Genomic DNA, 25,038 nt, shown 5'->3' on the forward strand with positions numbered 1-25,038 from the left:
AAAATAATGTCTTGATGTACGGGCTTACATAAAGCTCTGCGGCTTTAAAGTCTAAACAACTCTAGTAAAGGAGTTGACATGTCTTTATTCATTTTTTAACACTTGTATTGTTCTATCAAAGGTAAATGTCCTGGCTTTTAGTTTCTCCTTTGAAGAGAAAAATGGATTATAAAGGCCTCTTTGACATCATTAATTATATAAAACTTACCGTTAGAGGAAGACAAGAAAAAGCCACCCATTTTTGCAGCTCCTTTGACACCACTGATCAGACTATCACCATTGATGGTGACATGGGACAGGCTGGCACAGACTTGAGGCGAAGAAGACAACGGACCATTGTGTGCGAGAAAACTTTGAGGGTCACCTAAGACAATTCAGAGAGAAAAACACAAAAAGACAAGAAGGCGACGTCAGACACTTTAATTAAAAGGTCCCACAGAAGTCAGCAAGTCAGTTCTCCTGTTCTTGAGGTCTCTGTCCTCAATTGTTGACGTTTCCTGATGTTACAAAAATAATTGACCCCTGAGGAACAACAGTCCATCATTAAATGGATCCATTTCAACAAAGTAGTAATCCCAAGTGGTGCAATGTTTTGCAGAGGGCCAAAGAAAACAGACTCTATTGATCCAACTCTAAAAAAATCCTTTTCCAAAGACTCTAGAAAAATATCCCCCAAGAATCTCAAACAAAGCTGCTGAAGTTGCCGACACACAAAGGGAGCTCAGTTTTATCAGTCGACTCTCATTTGACTATATGACAAGGTGCAGTGAAAGTTCATGGGAAGCTGATGATTCCATGACTGTTGGTTTTGTAATATGTGGCTGGAATGTTTCTTGTCAGCTGAAAGACAGCTACTGAAAATGTTTCTTTTTTCCACAGCAGGTTAACAATCATTACCAACATTTGAAAGATGGAAAGCAGAATGGAAAAATACAGAAACGAGGAAGTAATAAACTTTTGTATGTAGTTTAAATATAGGCTGTAACTTGTTACAAGCATGGTGCAACAAGTAATTTGTCTGTACGCAATATAAGAGAAAATGCTGAGCAATGAGACAAATACCACACTTACCATTCATGTAATCAAAAATCCAGAAAAAACTGGGTAACACTTTACAATAAGGTTCATTAGTTAAACATTAGTTAATGTATTAACTAACATGAACTAACCATGAGCAATACATTTGTTACTGTATAAACTAATCTTTAGTAACGTTAGTTAACGAAAATACAGTTGTTCATTGTTTGTTCATGTTAGTTCACACTGCATTAACTAATGTTAACACGATTTTAGTAATGTATTAGTAAATGTTGAAATTAACATTAACAAAGATTAATAAATGCTGTATAAGTGCAGTTCATTATTAGTTCATGTTAACTAATGTAGTTAACTAATGTTAACTAAAGAACCTTATTGTAAAGTGTTACCAAAAACTGTAATACTATGAAATAAACAGTTTTTTATGTGAATGTAAGACTGGTTTTGAGGTTCAGGGTCACATATGTTAATAAACTACTAGTTAATAGTGAGATTTGGTTCTTAAAATTAACTGTTACCAAAATTATTAAATACTGTAATGTATATTTGTGTTTTGACATAGGCAGCCTGCTTGATTATTACAATTAAAACCATTTTTTAATTTTTAATATATATGTATGTAGCATATTTGTTTATTTTATTTACAGTGGAATGACTGTGGAATTCTGTTTTATTTGAATGCTTTTTGTCTACCTCAAAGTTTCATATAAATTTTTTTTTTCAATGATTGTAAATACATTCAAAAACACAATTTTGAACAATAAATTATAATAAAAGCCTGATATAAATCATGCTTTTGTTCTAATTTATTGATGACAAAAAAAAACATACAATAAACACTACCAGTCAAAAGTTTTTGAACAGTAAGATGTTTCATGTTTTTTAAAGAAGTCTCTTCTGCTTACCAAGCCTGCATTTTTTTGATCCAAAGTACAGCAAAAACAGTAATATTTTGAAATATTTGTTTTCTATTTGAGTATATATTTTAAAATGTAATTTATTCCTGTGATCAAAGCAAAATTTTCAGCATCATTACTCCAGTCGTCATTTAAATATGCTGATTTGCTGTTCAAGAAACATTTATTATTATCATCAATATTTAAAACAGTTAAGTACAGAGAGTAGAAAGATCCAAATATCAGCATTTTCTCTCAAATAAAAAGCTTTTGTAACACTGTAACATGCTTTGAATCTGAGTTCCTCAAAGCTTGTGCTTCAGAGTTCCAACCCGAATCAATCTCACCTACCTGTGATTTTCTAATGATCCTGAAGACACTGAATAGCATGCTCAGGTGTGTTTGATTAGGGTTAGATCTTAACATTTCAGGAAAGTGGATCTCATGGGCCAGATTTGAGGATCCCTGCTTTAAATTGATCAAAAGTAATGATGAATACATTTATAATGTTAGATAAATGCTGTTTGTCTGAACTTTCTATTCATCAAAGAAACCTGAAAAAAATGAAGTCAAATTCAGCTGTTTTCAACATAATAATAATGTTTTTTGAGCAGCAAATCAGAATATTAGAATGATTTCTGAAGGAACATGTGACTGGAGTAATAATGCAAAAAATCAGCTTTGAAATCACAGTAATGAATTACATTTTAAAATATATGCAAATAAAAAACTGTTATTTTAAAGAGTAGAAATATTTCAAAATTGTACTGTTTTCGCCGTATCAAATAAATGCAGGCTTGGTGAGCATAAGAGACTTCTTACTGTCCAAAAACTTGTGACTGGTAGTGTATGCACCCTCTGAATATGTCATGTGTCAGGCTTTACAGAACTAACATGTTATACACCAATATGTAGTGGGATTTTAAAATCACATTGTGTTAGGACAGAAATACTGAGTTTGGCATTTTTGTTACCGTCTTTGCTGGCGAGAGCACTTCGTACTCCGTGCCACAGCATTGTGATCTCCTCATCTGTTGGAGTCCGGTCCAAACACATCCCGTTCTCTCCACACCTGCGCCTGGCATTGTCTGCAAAGGCATCTGGAGGGGAAAGGGAACAGACGCCTGTCTCATGGGTGTAGGTACAGTAGGGTGGCACTGGAGCACAGATAGCATCTGTTCTGAGGGCAGGCCGATGAACTATTATCTGGCTATCTGGAGTGTCTTTGTAAAGAGCCAGATCCTGTAGATCTGCTCTGCTCTGCGCACCATCATCATTGCAGGATGCCTTTGAGATGTAGACAGGACACTCAGCTAAGTTACACTCCACAGCTTCAGGTTTTGGAGGGGGTCGAGGCACCAATATCTTCCCCTGGGTCTTGGCCACATGTTGCGCTTCTCTGGCAGATTGCGGTCTGATGATAGTGCCCTTCCTGGCCCGGGAGGTAACGGGACACGAGGTGACTCTAGCTGAGCGGGATCTCCGGGGAGCCCGTGGGCCCCCAACGCAGAGGGCTTTTCTTTGAGAGGTGCGCTCCTGCGTACGGCTTTCTTGGGGCCCTACATCTGCCCAGGCCTGTCTAGTGGATTGGGGCCCAGCGGGGACAGCAGAGGTCTTTCTGGAGATGTTCTTTGATACCCCTGTGAGTAAATGCACATGGTCCGGGTGATCTGCTGAGAAGTGTTTATGGGTTTGTTGATGCAGGTTAGCATGCCTGACGGGGGCTCTAAATGCTCGGTCCACCCCCTCAACTCCATCAACCTCATCAAACCAGCGTAGCTTTTTCTTAATGGTCCTATTCTGCTCTGGCTCATTGAGTTTCGTCCTGGCCAGCTCTACGCTGTCCCGGATTAATATGGCCACTTCTTTGGTGAAAAGCAAGTGGCCAGGAGTGTAAGTGAATTTGACATTTCCTGATTTGGATTTTAAATGGTTCTTAAGAATCCCTTTTAGGATTCTGACATTGTTGTTAGGGGCAGAATGGGTCATGGTGTTTGCAGATGTTCTGGTTGGTTCCTCCAAGCTTTTAGAAGAGGTCAGCATAGCAGCTTTTGCCAATTTGGTGACATCCGTTTCATTTTTAGGATCTGAAGGATCTATGCTGATACTGTCCTCCATGCTCAGCGGTTTGGATTCTATCTTGAGCCCTGTGGCAATATATACATCTGGTTTGCGTTTATGTGACTGTGAAGAACTCAGTTCTTCTGTTGGTTGTATGTTTGAGGAACTCTGATATGTTATGCTGAGATGGGCAGAGGAGCTCGAAAAGGCTTCGAATGAACTGTGGTTGCATCTGTTGGCTGGAAGCGCCGCTTGTGCTTCTGATAAATGTTTAGCATATTTCTCCTCCAGGGTTCTTGTCTGCTGCTTTGATTCTGACTTGAAGTCTTTAGTCAGAATTGAGAATTCCAGGGGTGTGGTATCTGGCACGGCTTGTGTTTTGCAGTGGGCAACCACAGATCCTTTGTCTTTCAAAATGTTCACTTGAGCGTTCCTGTCATTATTATGAGTCATATGTTCTGAATTAGCCGCTAAGTCCTGCTGAGTCAACTCTTTTTGGCAACCGTGAGTAGACTGGGTGTTGAAGGTCTGCAATTGGTCTTTTGAGTTATCAAATCTTTCTTGCGTGCAATTCCGGAGACTCCTGTTTCGCTCTGTTGAGTCATGATCCCTTGGTGAGGATGAGTTAAGACTGACTTTGCTTTCCTGATTTAAGAACTCCTCCAGGAAACTCTTTGCTACAGAAGAAGAGGGGTGAGATGCTGAACATTTGGGGTCTTGGAGCTTTGGGGGATCCACAGGGAGGTAGAAAGACTGGGTACAGGTGGTGCTCTGGTGGGCGCAACAAACCGGTGTAGTGTCATGGGTCTTCTGAGTGTCTCCATTCTCTAAGCTGTCCAGACTAGACAGACTCTCTGTCTCGCTATGTGGGGTATCAAGATACTCCTAAAAATCAATATATAAAAAAAACACATTGGAACACTTATGCACTGATACTGGCAGACTGGCTGCTTTTTGGAGATCATGTTGCATGCACACTGCAGAAGGATGGAAAATAAAACATAGGAAGTTAATTTTTAATCGCAAGGGAAAGTTTACATACACTGCAGAATCTGCAAAATGTTAATTATTTTACCAAAATAAGAGGGATCACACAAAATGCATGTTATTTTTTATTTAGTACTGACCTGAATAAGATACTTCACATAAAAGACATTTACATACAGTCCACAAGAGAAAATAGCTTAATTTATAAAAATCACCCCGTTCGAAAGTTTACATACACTTGATTCTTAATACTATGTTGTTACCTGAATGCACAGCTGAATTTTTATTATTTTTTTTTTTAGTGATAGTTGTTCATGAGTCCCTTGCTTGTCCTGAACAGTTAAACTGCCCGCTGTTCTTCAGAAAAAATCCTTCAGGTCATACAAATTCTTTGGTTTTTCAACATTTTTTGTATTTAAACCCTTTCCAACAATGACTATGATTTTGAGATCCATCTTTTCACACTGAGGACAACTGGAAGACTCTAATGCAACTATTACAGAAGGTTCAAATGCTCACTGATGCTTCAGAAGGAAACACAATGCATTAACTTTTAACTTATTTTGTCTTCTGGGAAACATGTAAGTACCATTTGTAGCTTCTAAAGGGCAGTACTTAATGAAAAAAAGGGTATTTAGGCAAAATAAGAAAAATGTACACATTTTCATTCTGTTCAAAAGTTTTCACCCCTGGCTCTTAATGCATAATGTTTCCTTCTGAAGCATCAGTGAGCGTTTGAACCTTCTGTAATAGTTGTGTATGAGTCCCTCAGTTGTCCTCAGTGTGAAAATCATACAGTCATTGTTAGAAAGGTTTCAAATACAAAATGGCTGGAAAACCAAAGAATTTGTGGGACCTGAAGGATTTTTCTGAAGAACAGCAGACAGTTTAACTGTTCAGGACAAACAGGACTCATGAACAACTATCACTAAACAAACAAACAAACAAACAAGCTGTGGATCATTCAGGTAACAACGCAGTATTAAAAATCAAGTGTATGTAAAATTTTGAACAGGGTTAATTTTATAAATTCAACTGTTATTTTCTCTTGTGGACTATATGTTAATGTCTCTTATGTGAAATATCTTATTCAGGTCAGTACTAAATAAAAAATAACATGCATTTTGTACGATCCCTCTTATTTTGGTAAAATAATTAACATTTTGCAGCTTCTGCAAGGTGTGTGTAAACTTTTGACTTCATCTGTAATTTGGAAAAGCAAAGGCAGGTAGAGCATGATGTTCACAGACATTCCTATGAAGGGCATTCCATAAGTCTGACTACATTTGTGCACTGAATGGAACACTTTTCTAAGAATACCTAAGCCTAAAACCTTTCCTATAAATAGGGTTATTACCTTCTGTGTCCTGCTCTGTTCGCAGTTCACCGTATTAAATTATGTGTTGGCTACAAGCCAGTGCAGGTAACATTCCAGCTGGTGTGTGTAAGAGGACATAAGTGTGCAAGAGTGAAAGAATGTTTGTTTGAGTTATAGAGATAGGGGAATGTGTATCTGTGGTTTTAATATACGTTTGTGTGATTAAAGCTTCAGGATGAGCTCATCTCTTTAAAACATCTCAGTTTGTTCAGAAGATGCTGCGGCATGTCGTGGCAGGAGGAGCCCTGGGCTAAAATTACAATGTCGTTCTGTTTCCCCAATAGCTGGAATTGGATCTTAAAACCTTCACACACTCCTTAAGCAAATTTGCCAACAGGCCTTTCAACACACACAATCACAGCCCTTGTGAATAACTGTGAGCTATCACTTGTACAAGGAAGTCGATCACAATTACAATCTTGTAACTGTAAACAAACAAAAGCCTCTGCTCGGAATTGCATAAACTTCCAGATGATGGACTAAACTCATTACCAACATTGGATTTTAAAAAGGTAAACCATAACGTAAGGTTTAATTAGCCTAAAGCTTAATGAGTATGTCTATTAACCTGTAGATCGGCCTGCTCTTTTTCTTTCAAAACAGTCTGGGACTCCTGTTGCTCAGTGAGGAAGTGCAGCTGGTTGTTCTTGAAGTTACTCAGGCTCCTTTCCTGCAGGAGTTCAGCGTAGGCCTCAGCTGCAGATAAGGCACGTAGGTGACGGGCGCCCCCTGAAGGCTTTGGAGAGGGAGTGCAGCTCCTAAAATGAACATGATTCAATGCAGCCACAGGAATAATAAATACACATTCATATAGCACCTTTTATACAAGAAATGCAGCCCAAAGTGTACAACAAACATCAAGGTATATTTACCATAATTAAAGTAACACACACTACCGTTTTAAAGTTTGGGATCAGTAAGATTTGTGTGTTTTAAATAAATTTCTAATGCTTATCAAGGCTGCGTTTATTTTATCAAAAATACAGAAAAAATTTTAATATTGTGAAATATTATTACGATGTAAAATAATGTTCTTCTATTTTAATATACATAAAAAAATCTGATTTATTTTTGTGATCAAAGCTGAATTTTTCAGCAGTGTCACATGATCCTTCAGAAATCATTCTAATATGCTGGTTTATTATGTTGCTTAATATTTTTTTGGAACCCGTGATACTTTTGTTCAAGATTCTTTGATGAATAAAAAGTTAAAAAGAACAGCATTTATTTAAAATAGAAATCTACTGTTCAAAAGTTTGTGGTCAGTACAATTTTATTCTTTTTTGAAGGAAATTATTACTTTTATTCAGAAAGGATGTGTTAAATTGATAAAAAGTTATAGCAAAGACTTACATTGTTAGAAAAGATTTATATTTTGAATAAATGCTAGAAACATACTAGCAACTTGCTAATCATGTTAGAAACATGCTAGCAACATGTTAATCATGTTAGAAACGTGCTAGCAACTTGCTAATCATGCTAGAAACATGCTAACAGCGTGTTATTCATGCTAGAAACATGCTAGCAACTTGCTAATCATGCTAGAAACATGCTAACAACATGTTAATCATGCTAGAAGCATGCTAGCAATTTAGTAATCATGATAGAAATCTATCTATCTATCTATCTATCTATCTATCTATCTATCTATCTATCTATCTATCTATCTATCTATCTATCTATCTATCTATCTATCTATCTATCTATCTATCTATCTATCTATCTATCTATCTATCTACTTTCCCCGGCAGGCTGGGAAAGCACCAGCTAAAACCTGCTACTTCCAGCTTAAACCAGCTAAGTCCAGCCAACCAGCCTAGGCTGGTTTTAACTGTTTTTTTTTTTTTTTTCAGCAGGGTTAAGCTTTTAAAACTTTTTTGATCTTTCAAACTTTTCAAACTTTATGGTCCGGCTTTCTCAAGCCAACTTACAGTTTGTCTTGACAAACTTTTTATCTAGTTTTATACTGTAATAACACTTTGCAGTATTATTGTTTTTTCTGTATTTTTGATCAAATAAATGCAGTCTTGGTTAGCATAAGAGACTTCTTAAAAACATTACAAGTCTTGATCCCAAACTTTTAAATGGCAGTGTACATTAAAGATGAAAATCATTATAAGCAAAATGCGTAACGAAAGATTTCAATTAAAATATGTACTCAAAGAAAAATATAAGCTAAAGTAAAAGAAGTTTTTAGTTTTCTTTTAAAAATTATTCATCTGACTTCCCTGATATCGAAAATTGTGTAGAACTCTAATAATTTTTATGTGATGCCAAAGGTTTAAATAAATCTTTTATTTTTTAATTATTTGAAATTTGTAAAAAAAAAAAAAAAAAAAAATTAATTACATTTTCATTAATGTATAATAATGTAATAAATTATTATTATAAGATGAAGAAACATTATTAAATTATTATATAATGTCACAAAATACTGATTGATTTATATATACACATCCATTCAAAAGTTTGGGATCAGTAAGACTTTTTATGTTTTTTAAAAAACACTTTTTGGCTTGTCAAGGCTGCATTTATTTGATTAAAAATACAGAAAAAACAGTAATATTCTGAAATATTACTGCAATTTAAAATAGTGGTTTGCTATTTGAATTTACTTTAAATAGAATTTATTCCTGTGATGCAAAGCAGAATTTTAAGCATTAAAATTAAGCTTCAGTCTCACATGATCCTTCAGAAATCATTCTAATATGCTGATTTATTATGTTGGAAACAATTGCGCTGCTTAATATTTTTTTTTTGGAACATGTGATACCTTTTTTTTCAGGATGAATAAAACATTAAAAAGAACAGCATTTATTTAAAATCGAAATGTTTAGTAACAATTTACACTTCCGTTCAAAGTTTGGGGTCAGTAATTTTTCTTTCTTTCTTTAAAAGAAATCAATATTTTTATTTAGCAAGTATGTGTTAAATTGATAAAAAGTGGTAGTAAAGACTTGTTTTTAACTTTTTATTCATCAAAGAATCCTAAAAAAAAAGGTTTCAAGAAATATTTCTAAGTTCTAATAAAGTATTACAAAAATGTTATGTATCTTCATCCAATAATATATAGCCATAACATAAATGTCATACCTGCTAATGGTGGAGCCACTGGCCAAAAATGGAGATTGTTGAGCATATAAGTGTGGACTGCCCTGAATATGATGAAGTGCTTCATCAAGGTTGGGTGTTTTTCTCTTAATGGCTGCTGAAGGACACAAATTGCTTTATTCAAATGGAGAATAAGATGTTTACATCACATACTGACCTAATAATAACCACTAACAGACAGTTCAAGAGATAAAGAGAGCATAGTCACATGGATTAGGCTGTTTCTTTGAATTTACCTGGTCTTTTTCTCTGGGAAAGAGGGAGGTGAGCTCTTTGGAAGTTCTCTGTGGCATCCTGGACCTTTTGATGACGCTGCTGTAGAATATTCTCCCTCAGTCTCTGCTCTTGAACATCCCACTGTTTCCTTCTCTCTTCTAGAGCCCTAGAGAGAGTAAAACATTACGCTAACGTATGCTGTTTTTGCGACCTTTGACCGTTAGACAATGTTTTGCACACACTGTGTCCTTGTAAAGATATAATTAATTATTTTTAACACGGATGGATGAGAACTTTGGCAACCGTGTGCAGCATATCAAATACACCACTTGACTTAAAATGGAAATGAGACTTTAATCTAATTTGCAATATCAGCTCTTTGCGCAAGCTGCTGTTATCTCAGACGTTTACTTTCCAGGGTCAACAGAAACCTGAGCCTTCTGTAACAGATGCATTTCAGCTAAATTAATTTGTTAATGGCACAGAAACTAGCGCATGCCTATGCTGTGGACCCACTGAGCTGTCAGTCAGCATTGCAACGAAATTCATGCAGAATTATTTACCATAGTAGAGCAATCTGAGCTAACCTTGCCTTGTCATAAAAAAGTATTTTTTTATTTAAAAAATAATTAGTGCTGTAGTGTTAATTTTGTCAGCTATTTTCAGTTGTAGTATTAGTCTTAGTCCCGTGTTAAATGTCCTTGTTCGTTTTTATCATATTTAGTCAACCTTATCCTATTTAGTTTTAGGCAAGCTTTAGTCAACAAAAAGTCTCAATATTTTAGTCTAGCTGTAGTAAAAAAAAAAACTGAAGTATTTTAGTTTAGTTTTAGTCAATGAAAACTTTACAATTTAGCAATTAGATTATGTCTAATTAACTGTAAATTAATTAATTTTGGAAGCCATTATTTTTTTTGTATAATCCTTCTCAAATGTACATTTTACTTATTATATTTAGTCAAACTTGTCCTATTTTTGAACTACCTTTATTTATTTTATTTATAGTGTACTGATTTAGTATAGTTTTCTTATTGGTAACACTTTACAATAAGGTTCATTAGTTAAACATTAGTTAATGTACTAGCTAAAATGAACTAACCATGAGCAATACGTTTGTTACTGTATTTACTAATCTTCATTAACGTTAGTTTACGAAAATACAGTTGTTCATTGTTTGTTCAAATTAGTTCACACTGCATTAACTAATGTTAACAAGATTTTAATAATGTATTAGTAAATGTTTAAATTAACATTAACAAATATTAAAAGATGCTCTTATACGAGCAGTTCATTATTAGTTCATGTTAACTAGTGTGGTTAACTAATGTTAACTAAAGAACCTTATTGTAAAGTGTTACCTTTTTATTTTATAAATTAATACCAAAGACTTATGCACTCTTCAAACTAAAATTATTATAATTTAAAATTCCTAATAGTAATTCCATCGCATGGTTGCCAGATGAGCTGTCAGTGAAAAACACAGTATTAAAAATCAAGCAATTCTGCAAGGTGTATGTAAACACGAAAGCTCACATAGAAGAGGCGTGTAAAGCAGTCCACATTTTGTCTCCTTTTCTTCGATGAAAATAAGGAGAAGTTTTTTGGTAACGTTTTTATTTTTGTGAATACTCTTATTTCGTCAATAAAATTGCATGTTGATATAGTCTTAGTTTTCGTTTATTGAACTTATTGTCATCTCGTCTTCCTCTCGTCTTAGTCATGGAAAAAGAAATTGTCAACGAAAAAATTTCAACATAGTTTTCATTGACGTAATTAACACTATAGTGTTGTCATATCGATTAATCACAATTAATTGGATCCAAAATAAAAGTTTGTGTTTACATAATAAACTGTGTGTGCCTGTGCTGTGTATATTTATATGCATATAGTTGAGGTCAAAAGTTTACATACACCTTGCAGACTTGCTTGATTTTTAATACTGTGTTTTTACCTGAATGATCCACAGCTGTGTTTTTTTTTTGTTTGTTTAGTGATAGTTGTTCACGAGTCCCTTGTTTGTCCTGAACAGCCAGATGTTTTTCAGAAAAATCCTTTGGGTCCGACAAATTCTTTGGTTTTTCCGCATTTTTGTGTATTTGAACTCTTTCCAACAAGGACTGCATGATTTTGGGATCCATATTTTCACACCAAGGACTATTATTTTGGTAAAACAATTAATATTTTGCAGATTCTGCAATGTGTATGTACACTTTTGACCTCAACTGTAAATACACAAACACATATGTATATATTTAAAGGGGTCATCGGATGCCCATTTTCCACCAGATGATTCTTTAGGGTCTTAATGAGTTGAAAAGTCCATAATATACTTTGGTTAAAAATTCTCGATAGTAGTGTAAAAGTAGTGTTTACCTTGTCAAAATCAGCTTTGCAAAAAATGTACTTATTTTATTGCATGTTCCTTTAAATGCAAATGAGCTCTGCTTGCCCCACCCCTCTCTGCCGTGGGATGATGAGCCGTAATGTTTACTTTAGCTGCATTTAGCACATTATTATTAAGAAAGGCCATTTGCAAAGATGCATAAAAACCCTTAAACTCACTTCTGCTGTGGGTGAAGCTGCATCACGAATGATTCGCACGAACATAGACGCATATGTAGATCGGGATCTGCGCTTTCCTTTTAAAAACGAAAGTAAGGTTAATCCTCTGCGTCTTCAGCGGCTCAGATATCGGGAGTAAATGACGAAGTCTTTTTTAAAGAATATATAATAAAAGATTAATACTTAATGAAGCTTTTTACTTTATTATGATAATAGGACAGCTGTATCACCCTGATTAACTTTAAAATATTTACATTTATTTTAATACATGAATTAAAAGCATGCTCATCATAGAAGTGTTTTCATATCACTGAGTGCATGAACAGATTTATTTATTTACTTATTTTTAAACACAGACAAAAATGAGTGTCCCGTTATTGAAACTCATGTACATACTCATGAAATTCTGTAATATACTCGATCTGTTTCAGGAATTATTTAATCACCATAAAAATAGCTCTGGATCTGTGTCCCAGCCTCCTCTGAACTCAGTGGGGGGACGCACTCATCTTTCTCAGCTTTCTATAAAGTAATGTTCTTTTGCTCTTGCTGATTAGAGCTTCTATTTCAAGCTGGTAAATCCTGGCTGACAAATAAAGGATTGTATAACAGTATCTGTGCTCTGAAGGGTAGCTTTACTTTCAATGTGCCCAGGTCAAAAACCCAGACTGAGTCGTTAACAGCATGGAGACAGTTCTTAGTATATCTGACACTCACTGTCAACACTAAATTCGGCAGCTGTGCACTGCTTCTGATCTCTGGGACACTCACCCGGCAGTCTTTTAGTGTACTTGCCTTCTTGGTGAATATACGCTGACGCTATTTCTTTCTTGTTATTGCCACCTTATCTAATAACAAGTCCCCAGAGACTGAAAGGCTGGAGCTGCGAGTTTAATATCCAAGCTGCAATGTATTGGCTGTTATGCTGCAATGTAATGTTTTAGAAACAAGATGTTGACATACTTAAATGTATAATTTGATGGACAGCAAAGACTAAAGATTTTTTTCTGTAAACATTAAATTATCTATTAAATTTGTGTTTTAATTGTTGTTTGGAGAAGAACTGACATATTTCCCTAACATGTCTCACAAATTCAACAGTAAGTAAATAAGATGTTTCCATGATTTTAAGTTATACGAAGGAAGAAATTACATATTTGTACTTTTAAAAATTCATTTGGACAGGGCATTTGAAATTAAATAGTGAAACCAAAAAGTTGATTAAAAGTAAGTACACTACTTGCAAAGTAAGTAATACGTTTTTTAATGTCTCTTCTGCTCACCAACCATGCATTTATTTGATCTAAAGTACAGCAAAAATAGTACAATTTTGAAATATTTTTAATATTACTAATTCAATTTTGTTTTCTATTTGAAAAATGTAATTTATTCCTGTCATCAAAGCTATTATTATTATTATTATTATTATTATTACCAATATTTAAAACAGTTCTTAAAATTTTGTCAGGATTCTTTGATAAATAGAAAGATCTAAAGATCTGAAATAAATTTGTTGATGATAAAGACATCTATAATATTACAAAAGATTTAAATTTCAGATAAATGTAGTTCTTTTGAACTTTCTATTCTCCGAAGAACAGACACATATGTGACCATGGACCACAAAACCAGTCATAAGGTTAAATTTTACAAAACTGAGATGTATACATCACATGAAAGCTCAATAAATAAGCTTTCTATTGATATATAGTTTGTTAGGATAGGACAATATTTGGCCGAGATACATCTATTTGAAAATCTGAAATCTAAGGGTGCAAAAAATCTAAATACTGAGAAAATCACCTTTAAAGTTGTCCAAATTAAGTTCTTAACAATGCATATTACTAATCAAAAATTACATTTTGATAGGTTTACAGTAATTTTACAAAATATCTTCATGGAACATGATCTTTACTTAATTTCCTAAGGATTTTTGACATAAAAGAAAAATCAATAATTTTGACCCATACAATGTATTTTTGGCTATTGCTACAAATATGGTCCAGGGTCACATATAATAATAGTAATAATAAATGCTTTTGAGCAGCAAGTCAGAATAATAGAATGACTTCTGAAGGATCTAGTGACAAGAGTGATGATGCTAAAAATTCAGCTTTGAAAATCTGAAATAAATTACATTTTAAAACATATTCAAATAGAAAACAGTTATTTGAAATAGTACAAATAATTTAAAACTTTACTGTTTTTGCTGTACTTTGGATCAAATAAATGCAGGCTTGGTGAGCAGAATAGTCATCTTTAAATCTTACTGTTCAAAAACTTTTGACTAGTAGTGTACAGCATCTAATTACTTGTCTTACATAAAAAAAAAAAGATCTGGATGCTGAAAAACATTTGTGTAAACTAAAAACTAAATAATAATCACTTAAATATAATCAGATTTTCTAAACAGTACTGAAATAAATCAAATCTGATTTATTTTCGACACACTTACTTTCGTCTGCGATTCGTTTCCAAGAAAAGCTTGCGAGCCCGAGCTCGACAGTACCTCTGTTCTTGTACCAAAGCTTCTCTTTCATCTTCATTCTCTTCATGTACACCTGATCTAATGTTCCTAAAGTAATACAACGTCAAGGAAGGTATTATTATTATTATAGGATCAAATATTGTCTTATGATTTGCACAGCACAAAGATACAACAACAAAGAAAACACAAAAATATAAGTAATATCTAAACATAGACAACATTATGGAATATAAAGAACATACAAAGGTGACCAGAAGTTTTGTAATAATGAAGCTTTTTAAAGCATCTTATGCTCACCAAGGCTCAGTAAAACATTTACTGTTTTTATAAAGTAAAAACAGTCATATTGTGAGCTGAATTTTCAGCAGCTATTACTTCAGTGCTACATAATCTTTTAGAAATCATTCTAATATGCTGATATGATGCTCAAAAACAGTTCTTATTTTATTAATGTTGAAAACAGCTTTTGCTGCCTAACATTTTTTATGAAAACTGGGATATACTAGCATTCAAAAGTTTTGGTTAAGTATGATATTTTTAAAAAAAAGAATAAATTAATATTTTTATTCAGCAAGATGCATTAAAACATCCAAAAGTCACAGTGAAAGCAATTATAATAAAAAAAAATTATAATAAAAAAAAAAAACAAAAAAAAAAACATAAATTCAAATAAATGCTGTTCAAAATCATGGTTTCCACAAAAATATTAAGCAGCAAAAACAGGAAGATTTTAAAGAAGTCTCCTCTGCATACCAAGCCTGTATTTAGTTGATCCAAAGTACAGCAAAAACAGTAAAAAAAAACAACAACAAACTATTAAAATAACTGTTTTTTATTGAATATATTTTTAAATTTCATAGCTGAATTTTTTAACATCATTAGTCCATTCACATGATCCTTCAGAAATCCTTCTAATATTCTGATTTGCTGCTCAAAAACATGTATTATTATTGTTTTATTATGATTATGAAAACGTTATTATTATTGAAAACAGCAAAATATAATTTTTAAGGTTTCTTTGATGAATAGAAAGTTCAGAAGAACAGCATTTATCTGAGATAGAAATCTTTTGTAACATTATAAATGACTTTATCATATATAAATAAAAGTATTAATTTCTATAATTTCTTTCCCTAAATATATAAATTAATTAAAATAATAAATATACTGACTCCAAGCTTTTAAATGGTATAGTGTATAATATAAGTTTTTTAGTTCAGATAATGCTGATCTTTAGATGTTTCTATCCATCAAATAATCCTGAAAAATGTACTGTTTTAAATATTGATAATAATAATAAATTCTTGAACAGCAAATCAGCACATTAGAATGATTTCTGAAGGACCTTGTGACACTAAAGACTGGAGTAATTATGCTGAAAATTTAACTTAGATCACAGGAATGAATAATATTTTAAGATATATATTTAAATAGAATGCAGTTATATTAAATAGTAAAAATATTTCACAATATTAATGTTTTCACTGTATTTTGGATCAAATAAATGCAAGCTTGGTAAGCAGAAGAGACTTAAACATTAGCATTAAACATTTAAAAAATCTTACTGATCAAAAACTTTTGACTGGTAATGAAAGGTAACAATAAGATAATATATATAATAATGATAACTATTATTAATAACTGAGCTTCAAAACATTAGAAAGATTGCTCAAAAAAAAAAAAAGAAAAAAAAAAAGAAGCTTTGCCATCACTGGAATAAATTAACGTTACATTTTAAAAACATTCAAAAGGAAAACATAATTTTAAATTGTAAAAATATTCACAGTATTATACGGATCCTACTTGGTCATTAGTTAGCCAAGGTTCATTATGCAAGAGTAATAAATAAAGCCTGTTATGTTTTTCTGAAGTACAGTAGTTTACATACACCGCTAGTAAAACTATGAAAACAACCTCCATATAAATAGACGCTGGAATTTCAGGCAAGGAAAAGGATACGAGTAGTAAAGTGTGTCCTCCAGGACTGGCATCCCGAAAATCAGGATGACAAGCTGATGACAGGTCGCAATACACCACACTTCTCATCCGAACAAGAAAAGCTGCATCTTATTGATGTTGGAACGACCGCGCAATAACATAGCTGGCAAGACCAGAATTTATCTGCTCAAGTAAAATATTGGTGCACTGAAAAATGAGAACAAAATGAAGACCGGCCAGCCAGTGCGAGAGCTAAATACAGACAGACAGCGCAGAACACATCCTACCTAAGACTTTATAACTTGCTGCAGTTTGACACGAAATTGAAGGCTATCTTGTTTTAAATTAAAACAGGCAAAGGTAAGCCTTTATCGTCCTTCGCTACAGCTGAAACAGTTACGCCATGTCGGTAACCATCGACGCGCTTCCTTGACAACAAACACAAACTTGCGGTGGGGGCGTGGTCACGTCTGTCAGAAGCGTTTGACGTTCATCAATCTCAAGGACGTACTACACTGCTGCCGCCTGCTGGATAAATTTGTCACATTTGTTGCATACAAAGGCAAATTAAACATTTCCTCGAAACAACTCTTTTAAACAGTCTGTTTCAAAGAACTGGTAAGTAACGTTTTTTTTATACTTTAAACAACAGATATTATAAAGTCAGGGGAAAAGAGGATAAATAAATAAATAAAAATTACAATCAAAGACACGCATGACGTTTACATTACTCAAAGGTTTTGAAGACAGAACACAAACGGACAGTTTTGATTGCTTTTCTATTAGTAGCCTACTATGTAGAATAGTACAGAAATAGTTTTCCAATTCTTTATAAAACACTGTGAAACATGTTTTTTATTTTGTTAGTAAATTTACACTTATGAATGTGAAACTTAACTATTCATATAAATAGATTAATAACAAAAGCTTCGTTATTCACATTATCATAACAACTGGTAAGTACGGTGTTTTTTTTGCGTCTTGACGCAAATACATAAACGCGTGGTCCTTGATATTCTTGCATGGCATTGTAAAACAAAACAGAAAAATTGGCTAAAAAACTAATAGTCACAATTAAAATCCATTATAGTTTGTCTTTTTGTATTAATAAGGGTGTTTATTGCATTTTTGTGTCCTAGTTCTGTTTTCTACATCCATTCAGCTAATAAAAACATTTTTTAGAACCTAAGTAGCATACATTGAACTAACCTAATGCTAATTCATGTAGCCTGCCACTTGGCTGTAATGTTTTTCATATCTTTTAATATTATATTTTGCTAGTAAAATCGTTACACAGTAAAATCATACCTTTCCAGTACATTTGTAACATGTCTGTTATTCAAGTAACTCACTTTTCGCTCCATTAGTCAAATCTACCTCTGTTTATTCCAAATGCTTATAATGAACCCCACATATGGAGGGTTTGCACTTACGTCACAGTTTGGTCAGTTATCCGGGATGTGCGGCCATATTGGTGATACTCAGATGTAAACAACAGCATGGATTGCATGGTTAATGTACTACTGAATACATTGTTCTGCTATTTTATGCTGTCCAAACCACAGTAAAAATGTGTGGAAGCTGCTAAATTATATAGAAAAGGACTTAGTAAGCAGGAATAGGTGCAATATTTTGTTAATATGTTAGTTAAAAGGTGGTATGAGCAGTATTTATTAAGATATTAGCTTAATATTTCACATACCTGACTGGAAATGTTAAGAGGAAACACGTTGTCAAGATTCTTGCCCTGGAAATCCTGGTTTAGTTTGGCCAACCACAAATGTCTTTTGTTCCTCAGTTTTTTGCACTCTTCTTCATTTGTTATATCTTTTGGCAGTCTATAGTACTCCAAATGTTTTTTCTTGGTCTGACCGATTAGTACAGCCCAAAACATGACAATAATTTTAATAATTTTCAGCAGCAACAATCTGCAACATATTTGAGTTTCAGTTTGTTTCAGTGGCATTGTTTACTTTCAGTTCCGGCAGTACGGCAGATTGATGGTGCATTGTGAAAACACTCTATTCGAAAGAGTTAGTAAGTCAGTCAGTTGACTGGAGAACCAAGTTCGATTGCTTAAACAAGTGAACGTGTAACTGATTCGCTAAAAGGATCCTATTCAAAAGAATGATTCATTCACCATTGGGACATGCTAGTTCCAACACTCTTGCTTAGGTTCTCCACCCATGTAGTCGTAAGGTCTGTACAAACTTGTTATTCTTTATTTGAAGATTTTTCACACATTAACTGTTTTAAGTCACTTAAGTGAAGTTGTGAATCACAGGTCCTCCCAGAATTGATCCTGTCTGTCACAGCAGCTGCAGAGTGTGAATTGAAGCGAAACTGCTGGGTTAGAGATGTTAGACTGCGAATGTAAGTAGCTGACAAGCCGTGTCGACCCGTTCAGGTATGGCTCTTCCAGCATGACACAGCCTCTTTTGAACCAGATCGCTTGCTGTCCAGGATCTGTACACTACTGCCCACCTGTGAGTGACCCTTGCCACTCTTGAGATGCATCAGTATGCTGGAGAATCCTTCTCCTGTTTTGAGCTTTCCGCACATGGCAAAACATAGCAGTGAACCCAAAAAATAAAAAAAGAGAGTGATAGAAGAGTGAGTGAGTGAAAATGCAAACTTCAAACCTGCAATATCACAGCAGTGGATTAAAAAATAAGTTAATAATAATAATAATTTATAGAGTGTTTTCACAATGTGTCATCAATTGGCAATATTGGCGGCACTGAACATAAACAACGCCACTGAACTGAATGAAACACATATTTTGCTGATTATTGCTGCTGAAAATTGTCCATTATTGTCATGTTTTGGGCTGTACTAATCGGTCGGACTGGGAAAAACATTTGGAGTACTATAGACTACCAAAAGTTATAACAATTCAAGGATAACTGTCTGAGGAACAAAAGGTGTTTGTGGTTGGCCAAACTGAACCCGGATTTCCAGGGCAAGAATCTTGACAATATTTGTGTTTGTTCTTATCATTTCCAGTCAGGTATGTAAAATATTAGGCTAATATCTTAATTAATACTGCTTGTACATATCTTTACCACCTATTAACTTTGTGTGTCAAAATATTGCACCCTTTCCTGCATACTAAGTCCTTCTTTATATGATTTAATAGCTTCCACACGTTTTTTTCCATGGTTTAGACAGCATAAATTAGCAAAACAATGTATTCAGTAGTACATTAACCGTGAAAAGCTATGCTGTTGTTTACATCCGAGTATCTTCAATATGGCCGCACATCCGGGTAACTGACCAAAGTGCAAACCCTCTATAAGTGAGAGAATACATTTATTTAAAAATACAATTTTAAATTAATTAATTTTAAATTACATTTACACATTTAAAGTACAAAAGGAATACATATAAAACTATAGATAGATCTTATTTACTGTGTCATAAATAATAAACAGAAACAAAAATATAAAATCAACTAAAATCTTGAATTTTCTTAAACATTTGAACTTCTACACTCATTTAGTATATTAGTTTTGCATGACCTTTCTACTTTTATAAATTATAGAGGGTTTGCACTTAGGGGAGAGCGGGGCACAACCTAACACTTTTTGAATTTCACGGTTCATGTAAATCCACTTGGGGTTCACAGTACAATTTTTTTCCACATTATTTTCACACTTGTCTAGTACAAATATATCGCTTTGTTTCATATTTACAGTGTATACGTTTTTCATTATTTACCTCAAAAGAAAGGAAGTGAAACGTGACAACATGCCCCATAGATGGGGTACATTGTAACATCCGAGGGGCACGTTGTAACACGACCATATGACAGCTTAAAATGTTATCTGATCGAATGAAAAAAAATATACACAACAAACTAAAATATTTTGTCAGTAAAATACATGTGTTAACTTTTTCAAATGAAGTAATGACGTTTTTTTTTTAAATAAAAATGGTCTAATTTTGGAGTTTGGAAATGAACATATCGCAACAATGCTTTGAACGACCCTGATCGCAACACACAGCTGTACAGTAATTCAAAACAATGTGGACAAATAGATGAAACACATTTAGACATTCAGAAAACCACTCTCCTCCCTCCACACACAGCTCTCATAGAACACGACACACATAAACCAGCCAAAATGCTTTACATTTCTTGAAATAATAACATCTGAACATTAAACATTGATTGTCAGCCTTTATTCACCTGTTTCTTGTGGTTTCTTATCAAAATCCTTAGAAGTAAATAGTGTAAATTGCACTGCTTATGTCATAGAATAGCATAGTTTAATAACAGTGGGGCACATTGTCACACAGTGTTACAACGTTCCCCATCTGCGCGACTGGAGTTTCAAAACAGGTTAGTGTCTTCCGCTTGTTTGTTCAGCATTAATAAACTAAACTGATAAATAACAAATTGGAGATTAAAATAATAGCAGTTTTGTCTAACTTTAAATGAATACTAAAAACATAAATGAAAAGTTTACTTCAGCCAGAAATGTACTTTTACTATGGTAAAATAAATATTCAGCGATATCTTCAAAATGCTTTTGAATTTTGGTGATATTTTTTCTCTGCATAGTGTTGCTATGGCAACTAGTAAATAAATTTTAACAAAATTTGGTTATGCAAGCATGTGTGGAAATATTTGAACCACGTGTGTTGCAATTAACCCGCGTTAGGTTGTGCCCCGCTCACCCCTACGTCAAAATTTGATCAGGAACCCGGATCCGAGGCCATATTTGAGATACTCAGATGTAAACAACAGCATGGATTGCATGGTTAATGTACTACTGAATACAGTGTTTTGCTAATTTATGCTGTCTATACCATGGAAAAAATATGTGGAAGCTGCTAAATCATATAGAGAAGGTCTTAGTAAGCAAAGGGCACAATATTTTGACAAACTAAAATGAACAGGTGGTAAAGATACATACAAGCAGTATTAATTAAGATATTAGCCAAATATTTCACCTACCTGACAAGAAATGATAAGAACAAACACAAATGTTGTCAAGATTCTCACCTTGGAGATCTAGGTTCAAGTTTGGCCAACCACAAACACCTTCTTTCCTCAGACTTTTGCAGTCTTCTCTTTGATTTGTTATAACTTTTGGCAGTCTATAGTACTCCAAATGTTTTTCCTGGTCCGACCGATTAGTACAGCCCAAAACATGACAATAATTGACCATTTTCAGTAGCAATAATCAGCTAAATTTGTGAATTCTGTTCGGTTCAGTGGCATTGTTTACATTCTGTGCCGCTAATATGGCCGAATTATGACGCGTTGTAAAAATACGTTGTGAGTTTGGACTCCTATAATAAATTATTCATTTCAGTTTTTATTTAAACATTTAATATTTTAACTGCGCATGTATCTATTATTCATTCATTCATTCATTCATTCATTCATTCATTTATTCATTCATTCAAACATGATTATCCTTATATACAATTCACATTAAGAAAGTGCCTGGAATCAGACTTCACAATACTGTATGGATCATTTTACAAAGTTGAAATCTATCATCAGATTATTACATTATCTACATTACAAATCTATGGATTAGTTTTGATTTAAAAGCTGCGAACCGGAAGTTCCCTGGTAATATTTGACCTTACACAAGCAATCTTTTATCAGCCATATTGGCTTGTTGCCACAGTTAAGCTGGTGTTTACAAGGGATCTGAAATGAATTAATATGACTTACACTGGCTCCCAGGTTCTTGTTGCTTCTATTTCCCTCTTGAACCCCCGTTTGTACTAAGCAAATAATAAACCCAGGCTAAGCATGTGGAGGACAAATGTAATCCAGATCTCTGTAATCCAGTTACTGTGAGACATCCTCTCTGATCCGGATTTACAGTCACAATGAAACACTGAGGGTGTGAAATGTATGCTGCCACAGAAGTGCTCTTCCACACCGCATAGGGATTAAAGCTGTTTATACAATCCTGATATTAGCACACATTAACACATTACAAAACTGGCAAAACCCTTTGAGATACTGGTACACTTTCATCTTAAGAGACCAAAGTTTCATTGGAAAAACTGTAGTGGGTTTTCCATGTTGTGTCTCTTTATAGGCACAGATCATTTCCTCCAGCAGGAGACGTTAATGCACCATTAATGGCTTTTAAGTGATCACTACTTCTCCGTCTCTGCTCTAGAGGGCGCTGTTGTCCCTTTTTTTTTAGATCCAAAACGTGGGTGGGTAGATGTGTGTGTATGTGTGGGAAAGCGAGTCTGTCTGGAGAGATGGGGGTCAGATAAATTTTGCTAGTACAATTGTGTCGAACTGTCATCTGAGGAGGAAAGTGCTTCAATAGCGCAGAGAGTTTGACAGTGAAAGCCAGCTTTCCTCCCTTTTATTGTGGCCCTCAGGGTAACATGAGTGATCATTTCTCCCAGACTGGCGGCTGACGTGTCACAAAGAGTGTCTCACAAACTGCATCGTCTGGGATTGATTGGCCCTCTCTTTGTTCAGTAAAACACGAGGTAACCGGATTTCGATTGGACTGTGTTTATCCTTTCTTATAAAGGATGATTTTGTCCCCATGTTCTGAAAAGGAATAATCAGGAAGTAAATAGTCAAGATTGGGGCCAACTGTCATGCTTCTTCCTTTATTTTTGAACACCAGTTTCTACAGTATACAGACACCTACCTTGAAGTCTTAACTACAAAAGAAGCTGCTGAACATTTCTTCCTTTGTTGTCCAGAAAAATAAATAAATAAATAGAAACTGAACACATGCCGATTTTTCTGCGACAACATGCCCCCAATAGTCGGACATATTGTTGGACTAAGGGTGTGTTTACACTTGTCATTTTGGTTTGATTAAAACGAACTCGATCGGAGCGATTGCTCCATTAATGTGGTTCATTTAAATAAGTGTGATCGCTGTCATCCAAACCCTGGTGCGCACCAAATTAACTCTGGTGCGTTTTGAATGAAATATGAATGCAACACAGACCAAATACTTTTAAACAAACTAAAAACAGGATGTAATGACAAGATGCAACACTATACAACATGATTTTACGAAGGGAACAAGCAGTGTATCCGAAACAAAATGTTTAGGTTGAACACACCTTTTGTTTGGGGTGTTCAGTGAGTTCTGTCAAGAAATATATGTCATTTAACCTGACCAATCAGGTTGTGAACGTATCACTATGCCTTTAGGTTCGGTATCTTTAGGTTCGCTGTCAAAAATGCCAGTGTGAACGCTAAGCGGACCAGGAACAAATGTATAATTTTCCTTTTTGGTCCGGATCAAATGAACCAAACAAACTGAGCTACAAGTGTGAACACCCTACACACTTAACAATAAAGGTGCTTCACAATGCCATAGAAGAACCTTTTAGTCTAAATGGTTTCATAAAGAACCTTTAACATCTGAAGAACCTTTCTGTTTCACAAAAGTTTTTTTGTGGCGAAAGAAGGTTCTTCAGATTATAAAAAGGTAAGAAAGAGATGGTTCTTTAATGAAACTTTGACTGAATGGTTCTTTGTGGAACCAAAAATGGTTCTTCTATGGCATCACTGTGAAAAACCTTTTGAAGCACCTTTATTTTTAAGAGTGTAAGTTGTCACGATGGAACTTGCTATTAAGCAGTCTGTTCAACAATAATGAAACGCAAAAGGGAACATACAGAATGAATAGCAAATTAATTGCACATTTTGTCTCCCCAGTATGGTTACTGAACAAAAAATAGACACACAAGTTAAACTTGTGCAGTACAAAAGTAGTAACCCATTTAAGCGATAGTTTGCCCAAAAATGAAACTGAAACTCATTTACTAACACTTGTGTCATTTTAAACCTGTGTGACCTTCTTTCTTCTGGGGAACACACACATGTACACACACCCTTATGTCTTCTTAAACCTGTGCGTGACCTTCTTTCTTCTAGGGAACACACACACATACACACACAAGATATTTTGAAGAACTGTTTTGTCCACATAATGAAAATCAATGGTGTCTGAAACAACAATATGGATTTTTTTTCCCCCAAAATATCTTTTTTGTTTGTTTCACAGAAGGAAGAAACGCATGTAGGGAAGTGGTGTGTGGTGTGTTTTAAAATAAGGGGGAAAAGTCCAAAAACTTAAATTTTTTAAAATAAAAAATATATTTATGTCCCATGCAGTCATATTTTCTTACACTTGAACTTAAAATAAAACAAAACAAACAATTTTATTTCCTATTTGTACATTAACAATGTAATCAATATTCTCATTATTAAAGCCAAGTATGAATCTTATCAAGTTAGTGTTTTTAAGCATTTCACATTTATTCCAAAATAACTCAAGTAAGTAAAAATTTAAACAATATATTTTATTTGTGACCTTATGTTCAGCTATTCTTTTTAATAG

At 34.1% G+C, this 25,038-nt stretch overlaps 1 protein-coding gene across 1 annotated transcript in view; it reads right to left on the bottom strand.

Annotated features, from left to right (window-relative positions):
• The window catches only part of cep126 (centrosomal protein 126), a 53,604-nt gene that overhangs the window by 7,111 nt on the left and 21,455 nt on the right, over positions 1-25,038 (bottom strand). Inside the window, exons 2-8 of the mRNA XM_073850158.1 lie at positions 16,697-16,749; positions 14,705-14,824; positions 9,708-9,853; positions 9,454-9,568; positions 6,929-7,118; positions 2,909-4,880; positions 177-364 (exon numbers count right to left, since the gene is read on the bottom strand). Of these exons, the coding sequence (XP_073706259.1) occupies positions 177-364; positions 2,909-4,880; positions 6,929-7,118; positions 9,454-9,568; positions 9,708-9,853; positions 14,705-14,824; positions 16,697-16,749 (2,784 nt within the window). The remainder of the gene's footprint in view (positions 1-176; positions 365-2,908; positions 4,881-6,928; positions 7,119-9,453; positions 9,569-9,707; positions 9,854-14,704; positions 14,825-16,696; positions 16,750-25,038) is intronic.

The sequence above is a fragment of the Garra rufa genome, chromosome 11 (genome assembly GCF_049309525.1).
Source record: "Garra rufa chromosome 11, GarRuf1.0, whole genome shotgun sequence".
In the NCBI taxonomy this organism is placed as follows: Eukaryota; Metazoa; Chordata; class Actinopteri; order Cypriniformes; family Cyprinidae; genus Garra; species Garra rufa.